Here is an 8,769-nt window from a genome sequence, read left to right as displayed (position 1 = left end):
ACACGCCGCAACGCCTTATCTACTACTACTACTACTACTACTACTACTATTACTGCTGCTGCGACTATTATTACTACTACTATTACTGCTAGATTGCTGGGGAAGATATGAAGGAGGGGGAGGAAGAAGAAACATGCTGTCCGGCTTTGAAATAACTTTGCATTCAAAACTAGCGCTCGCTCTGCTTTTTCTTTAAAAACTACAAACAGTCGGCTTTTGTTTTGATTTGTTTTTTGTCTTTTGTTTTATTATTATTATTATTATTATTATTATTATTGTGTTAAGGGACCCGATTTTTAACACTCTTACTATTCCCCGCTTTCTATAGGACTAACAACGACAGCGGCGATGATGATGATAATTATTAGGGACGACGGTTAACAGTAACAGTAAACTCCAGTTTCATTTCAACATGTTAACCCGTTCCGAGCAAACAAAAAAAAAAAGGGCAAGCTAAGACTTTCAGCAGTGGCAACTAAATTACAACAACAACAGCAGCAGCAATAACGATAATCATAACAGCAAACAGCAACAACAATAGGATGAAGACTTAAGTGCTCGCTTCTTAGTCGGGACAGAAAAAATTTCTTTTCGGAATTAACCACATTAATAATTTGCAACAGTTCTATATATACGGCTTTAATCACAAACAACATTAAATTGTGGAGACGTATGATGAGTACATCTAAACACAACATTAAACAACAAATGTAACAGTATATATATATATATATATATATATATATTAATAACTTTTAGTAGGCAGGTCTCAGAACTTCCCCCAACGCACACACGTATAAACACCACGCTCACTCTTTCAGAGAAAAAGTTTAAAAAAAAAAAACATTACAAAATTAGCATGCAACAACAATAATTATAACGGTTAAAGAGCCTCGAGTCGTTTCGTGGCATCAAACTACAAGCAAACTATATAACAACGATAGCAACAATTATTATCAATCAAGCTACGCCCTCCATTACAAGTTGGGCCCTTATTATTTTTTTTTTTTAACAAGCCAAAAAAAAAAAAAATATCATTAAAAAAAAAAAAACAAGGTCGGAAAAAGTATACAAAATAAACCACCAACATTTATTAATAATACCAAACAGGAGTAACCAATTCGTTACCAGCTGACTAAAAAAAACCAGTTTGGGGAATTTTACCATAAGCGCCGGTTAACTTGGATATATGTATAAACGCACGCAGGACAGCAGAGGGAGCCTTTAAAGGAGTACACAGACATCACTACGAGCAACAACTACAATAAGAACTGCAAGCAGCTTTTAAATAAACTACTGGTACTACTACTACTACTGCTGCTACGACTATTATAAGTTCTAACAAGCCAGGGCCAAGAACGGAAGGAATTATGTACCGCTCTTACAACTACTACGACTACTACTAGCTGCTGCAGGCGAACCCTCATTTTACCCGGACGAGGGGGAAAAGAAAAATGATTTAAAGAACAAACATAACATACCGACAACAACAACAACAACAATAATAATTACCACTACTTCTGCAACAAGTTAAAACAGACAGGATTTCTAAATATACAACACACACACATATATATATATATATATATACATATATAATATAAATCTCTTTCGTACGACGTATATATACAAACACAAACACACACACACACACATACTTCCCTACCACGTTTACACAATACGACGGATGATGATATTAAGAATTTTATATAATACGATAATCATTTGTTATCACACAAGTAAGAATATAAGCCACAGTTTGTTTTTTATGTATATTTTATGAATTAACCATTGAATTTTCCTTGTTGTTATTAGAATTTTGACATATTATTATCATTATCATTATTATCATTATTATTATTATTATCATTATTATTATTATTATCGATGCGTATAGTTTGATAATTTCGAATGTAATGCATGTTATTGTTACGTGTGTGCTGGACTTGTCGATCTGATAGCATAGAATAAACGGATGTAAACAGTGTAAGAAAGTTTCACAACTTTTTGCCGAAGAGTATACGTCTGTGTGTGTGTATATATATATATATATATATATATATATATATAATATATATATATAGCGTGTGTGTGAGTGCTAGAGAGGGTGTAAAAAAGAGAATCGCATTCATAGAGATAGAATAAACGAAACAGTGGTAAAAGGAATATATAGAAGAAAGACAGAAAGAGAAGAAAAAAAAAGACCGGCGGTTTTACTCTGAAATCAGTGCTTTCGTCCTCATAACACTTGAGTTTTTCGCTGTCTCGTTATAAGATTATTATTTTTTTTTTTATATATATACTTGTTTGTTGACAACGGCAACAATGATAAGAGGAGGTAGAAAAGGAGGAGCTGGAAGCTGAAAGTAAAGTGGAAGCAAAAATAGTATGTAAATAGTATAACGTGAGCGAGAGAGGAAGAAAGAGAGAGAGAGAGCGAGAGAGAAGAAGAGAGAGAAAGTTTACAAAATGTTGTCAATGGTAAATCCAATCAAATGGTTGCCCCACTCTTACAGTCACATGGCCAGCGCCGACTGTGCTTTCAAAGTCAGTGTAACAGCAGCAACTGAGGTGGTGGCAGCAGCGGTAACAATATCAACAATAACTACGCCAACAGCAGCAGCAGCAGCAGCCGTTTCAGCTGACGGGAACAAACTTACCAAATCGCACACATCTGTGCCGTCACTGAGACGGGACTTGTTTAGTTTAGCACTGCTCTCTGCAATGCACAGAAGTACAACTTATACAACGACGATAACAAGGAGCAGGACGACCGCTATGTTATTATTATTATTGCAGATCTCAATGTTAAGTGCCTTGTTCTTTGGCTCGGCCAGTGCACAGGTCAGTAAAGCGGACAGTGGGATTTTAAAATCGAGCGAGATCTTCATTGAAAAGAAAAGTATAGAAGTAAATTATGGACGTACTGTATATATTGACCCTTACAGCGATTTACAATTACATGTTGGTAAAGGGGACCGCTGCCTAATTAGCGTTTTAGAAACGGACAGTTTGTCGCATAAGCCCGGAAAGTTGACACCAGTAAGGTTTCCTTGTCAATTTAAGCCATACCAAGTATCTTACACCCATTTTGGTGGTCAGAGCCCCGAGGAGGATTACGTCCCAATGCAAATACGCTATGACACAGAGACTGCAACAAAAATTATTCCTTTTGTTTTACATATAAAACTTTCTTTCAAACCCCTGGAAATTGTCACTAATAATTTACCACTCCCGGTTCGGAACTTACTCAGCTACAGTCAACCGTTCACGAAGAGTAATACTCATTTTACTTATGACCCTTCCAAAGTCACATGTAAAGTGACCGTTCTTAGCCCTGCAACTGGTTTGCCCAAGTATGGGCGCATAATCAACGATACTACAACTTTGACAATGATGGACTGCGACCAATTTCTTCTTGCGAACGTAAGATACCAGCACACAGCAAGAAGTAAATCCCCGAGGAAGGATTATGTTCCGCTATTGGTAGAAGCTGTTGACCAAAACGGGACATTGGTCAAGCAGGAATATTTTCATAAAATGATTAAAATTCGAGCTGGTAAAAAGAACTCATCGCCTAAAGTTAATTCGGATTGTACCCTAATACTTGATGTTGACCAGTTTGCAATGACTGCAATCACACCGGAAATTTTGGCCGCTTACGATACAGAAACGCCAGCTGACCAGCTGATTTTTAACATAACAGAACCACTTGCTGCCGAGAAAGGATTTCTCATATCAACAGATGACCCCGAACTTCCCATTAATTCTTTTCGACAAAAAGATATTAAAAAACTGAAAATCGTTTACAAACCTCCAACTGGAGATTCTGATAAACAGCGTCGAGTTATAGAAATTCCTTTACAAGTTATAGACGGTGATAAATCAGTTTCGAAAGACATCAACCTAACTGTGGTGGTCCGACAAATGAACAGTCTTGCCCCGGTAGTTATTAAAAACTTTGGTGTCCAGTTATTCGAAGGCCAGTCAGGTGTGCTGTCAAGTGCGGATAATTTACAGATCATGGATGTTGATAATATCAACGATGTTACTATTACAGTTATTCGAGGATCAGTTCATGGCCAAATTTTTGTAAACAATTTACCCAGGAAATATTTTACTCCGAAGGATCTCGACAATAATGAGGTTAGTTATAATCATGATGGCTCCGATACTTTCAGTGATAACATAGTATTCAGAATGACCGATGGTACACATAAAGTTGATTTTCTCTTTCCAGTTGCTATCTACGCATTGGATGACGAGGCCCCGACATTGACTGTAAACACGGGATTAGAAATACGTAAGAACGAACTTGCAGATATCACACCATTCGTTCTTAGTGCATCTGATATTGACAGTGAAGATAGTACCATTCGCTTTATCACAGAACCACCTTTTTCAAAGCAAGGTCATCTTCTGCTTCGAAAATTTCAGGTATCACCTTCTGAGGATATATCTGGATGGAAGTTTGTCAATGGAGCATACGAAAAACCAGTGAGGGAATTCACTCAACAAGACATCCTTGACGGGAAAGTATTTTACCGGCATGTTGGACCCCATCACTCGGATTTTGTTACTGATAAAATGAAATTTAAACTGGTGGATAACGGTGACCCACCTAATGAATCTCAATTCCACAATTTTGTGTTTAAGATCTTCCCTGTTGATGATCGACCACCTTACCTAGATTCCCGGAGTACTCTTTTTATGAATGTAGATGATGCAAAACTAACATCTTTTAAAAAGAAGTTTCTTCGTTACACAGACGATGATTCTGATGACCGTCAGATTACCTACACCATAACCTCTCCCCTCCGTGACACCAATGCTAACACACTGTTGGACGTCGGGGAATTGGTTCACTGCAACAAACAGAAGTCGAAACTGGTTACGTTTACTCAGTCACAACTGAACCACCATAAGGCCTGCTATAAGCACCCCACTGAGCAGCTTGGACTTGTTGCCAGACTCCTGAAATTTACGTTTGATGTGCAAGATATATCTGGGAATGTATTGAAAGATCAGGAATTTATCATAAAACTTCGTTCTGTCAGTAATAAACCTCCTCGTGTTCTAAACAACGGTTTGCACGTTATAAAAAATGGAGAAGCTGTCATAACCACCGATATTTTAAATGCAGAAGACAATGATACAAAAGACAAGGATATATTTTTCATCATTGAAGTCGAACCAAAGCATGGAGTTATCCGTAAAAATGTTGACATCCTTACCGCCGGACAAATATTTTCTAAACAAGATATAATCAATCGAGTAATTTTCTATCAAAACAACGGAGACGAAGAAGATTCGGACAAATTTTCTTTGACTGTTACAGACAGTGTCCACAAGTTACCAGTGAATGTTAAAGTCTTCGTGTCGGATGTGGGCAATAAAGAAGCAAAATTTATCAGAACTGCAGATGGCAACGAATTATTACATACTTCTATCGAAGTCAATGAAATGGGTACTGTTGTAATAACAGAGGACTTTCTGAAAACAGCCGTTACAGACTCGGATGATCGGAAATTTACCTTTATTATTACGAAGCATCCTCTGGAAGGAGTAATTCTAACACAAAAATTTACACGACAAGATATCATTAATAAGAAAGTAAAATATCAACACACTACAGGCGAGATTGGGACAAAACCAGAAAAGGATAGTTTTGAACTAATGCTAACTGACGAATCGGACAGTCTCGTTGTTGGTGGCCAAAAAGTTGAACAAATAAGAGTGGATGTCAAAATCTTACCGGTGGATAATAAGTTACCTGTTGTAAATGTTGCAGATATTTACACAGTTAGTGAGAGTGAAAAGAATCCGATTTTAACATCTCACCTTAATGTTCATGATGAAGACACCGAAGATGAAGACATTATTTGTACTTTAGTCGTGCGTCCAAACTTTGGCTATCTAGAAAATATTTCTCCAGCGCCTATCAGCGGCAAATCACAAAAAGGAATACCAATTTCTGCTTTCAGCAATAAGCATTTGCAACTGGGAAACATCAATTATGTCCAGAGTTTCCACGAAGGTGTTGAGGAACGAAGTGATAGCTTTATTATTATGTGTTCTGACGGAATAAACTTTTCAGAACGATATGTTTTCCCCATAGTTATATTACCAGAAAACGATGAAACTCCTCGCCTTTTCATGCGAGAATTTGTTGTCGCCGAAGGAATGTTACTAACTATTGAAAACGCTATTCTAAATGCCACAGATAAAGATCAGCCAAAGGACGTATTGACTTTTGTAATTGATGAACTCCCGAAACACGGTGTTCTTGGTAAACAAACCCTAGCAGGTACCATAAAGATAACTAACTTCACTCTCTCTGATATAGTTCAGGACTCAACAATTTTATATGAACATGACGGTTCAGAGTCGCCCGAAGATTATTTCAAGTTTACTCTAACTGATGGCAAACACAATATAACAAATACTCTTCCAATTACAATTATTCTAGTTGATGATGAAACTCCCAGACTTACTGTCAATACTGGATTGGAAATAGAAAAGATCGGAACAATAAAAACAATATCTAATAAGTATCTTAAAGCTGAAGATCCAGATTCAGAAAACGAGACAATCATGTATATTGTTCGAGGGCCACCTAAATATGGCTATCTACAACGAATCAGCAATGGACATTTATTGCGTAACCTCAGCACAGGTGATAATTTCACTCAGTATGATATTGACCAAAAACGCATTCAGTATGAACATAATGGAGCTGATGTCGTTAGGGACATTATCAAATTCGATCTTACTGATAACCACAACATGTTGACTGACCAGTATTTTTATATCACTGTCAAAGGTCAAAGAGAAGTTACACAACAAATAATCAACAGAGGTGTTGAACTTCCCGAAAGTGGTTGGATTACCTTGACCACTGATTTGCTCACCGGAACAAATTTGAAAATACACAACAAAGAACTGCAATTTGTGCTTACTCGTTCACCAACCAGAGGACATTTGGAAAACTTACATAAACCAGGAGAACCTATAATTAATTTTTCGTTGGATGAATTAGCCGCTGATGAAATAATATACGTTCACACGAGCAATGACGAAATGAAAATGGATAGTTTAATGTTTGAAGTGACTGATGAATACAGCCAGGTTATGTTAACCTTTAGGATCTCATTGACCGATGTTGACAACAAAAAACCTGTGATTACGTTTGATGTATTACGGGTAAACGAAGGTAGTTCAAAACTTCTCACTTTGTCTGAACTTAAAGTTGATGATAGGGATACAAATGACAATAACATTGAATTTACTATTACTCAAGTGCCGCTTCATGGAAATCTTTTACACAACTACTCACGTATCGTAACCAGATTTACACAGGCTGACATCGCTAACAACCTAATTAGCTACCAACACGATGGTTCCGACACACAATCTGATAGTTTCTCTTTTATGGTAACAGACGGAATCCATTCAGATTTCTATGTCTTCCCCGGTACCAGTTATTCGAAACGTCATCCTCAGACGATGAATATTGAAATAGAAGAAGTTGACAATGGAATCCCCTTGATTTCTGTCAACGAAGGAGCATCTTTCTTAACTGTATTAGAAAACGGGAAAATGGGATTCGTCTTGTCTGAAGACGTCCTTAAGTCCCAAGATCATGATACCCAGGATGAGGAATTACGTTATTCTTTGACTGTACCTCCAAAGTTTGGATCATTGTCTAATACCAAGCACGGAACTTCTAGAATCACCACATGGACCCAAGGTAAGACTGTTTACATTATATTACTTTCTGATAGATTGTATTTCATACATGTTCATACAGTCATTGAAAATGAGATCTTAGAACGTAGATGTATGTTTGTTCTTTTATGTGTTATTTTCTCTCTATAGTTTCGTCGCAGAACAGTAAACATGTCAGTTGTTATTTAGCGTGGTGAATGACACGAAGTGTAAAAAATCAATATATATTTCGGTAAAAGTGGCGAATTGACAGAAGTACACCAGATTAAATGTCCCGCCGTATTTACTTTCATTCAAACAACATTCTGAGTTCAAAATATGCTTCTATTGACTTTGTCTTTCATATTTTAGAGAATCGATGAAACAGCTACCAGCTTTTTGTTGTTTTTCTACCTAGGAAACTCTGTTCGAGTAAATCTATGATCGATAGAATTCATACTGAGCCATACCGACATTTTAGGGATATTTAGTGCAACATTATCTAACGTGTCTACGTTTCTAAGTGTTGTACTCCGAGGAAAATTTTGCTGTTAGTTCTAGCGGATAAGAGTGATTCTGTATAGTTTTCTTCTACCAATATGCACCAGCCAGAGCCAAAACTAAACTTTGAAGCTAATGAAATTACTATTTATTTAGATATACAACGATTATCGGTAAACCGTTGACAAACTAAGTTCGTGAGTTTCTTACAGTTGCCAATCAGAACCTTTTCAATTATATTAGTGCGTGTGTTTATTTGGCAAGAAAAAAATGACCATCCCGAAATATAACAATATCTGTTTCCACACACGATTTCACATCAGGAATCTTGCAAAACAAATTCATAAACGTATATCAGCATTATTCTTGGGGAATGAATGACCACCCTATCTTTCATGTCCTCCCGCCTTTCCTCAAGTCAAATGGTACTGATCGTCCAAAGAAGAATACTTCATTCCGATTGCGAGAAATCAAGTTATTGAGATTTGTTATAAATCGATATTGATTATGTCACTTACGTGGTTGTAACAGATCGGTGTAGGTTATTTTCCGTCTAATGAA

The 8,769-nt window shown here is 36.8% G+C and overlaps 1 protein-coding gene across 1 annotated transcript in view; it reads left to right on the top strand.

Moving 5' to 3' along the window:
- Positions 1–1,849: 1,849 nt before the first annotated feature.
- LOC115228986 (extracellular matrix protein 3-like) overlaps positions 1,850–8,769 on the top strand; it is a 507,023-nt gene continuing 500,103 nt past the window's right edge. The window contains exon 1 of the mRNA XM_029799424.2: positions 1,850–7,750. Within this exon, the coding sequence (XP_029655284.1) occupies positions 2,470–7,750 (5,281 nt within the window). The 5' untranslated portion in view covers positions 1,850–2,469. The remainder of the gene's footprint in view (positions 7,751–8,769) is intronic.

The sequence above is a fragment of the Octopus sinensis genome, linkage group LG2, assembly GCF_006345805.1.
Source record: "Octopus sinensis linkage group LG2, ASM634580v1, whole genome shotgun sequence".
Lineage (NCBI taxonomy): Eukaryota > Metazoa > Mollusca > Cephalopoda > Octopoda > Octopodidae > Octopus > Octopus sinensis.
Note: the sequence above shows the minus strand (reverse complement) of the source record. Positions and strands in the feature narration are given on the sequence as shown.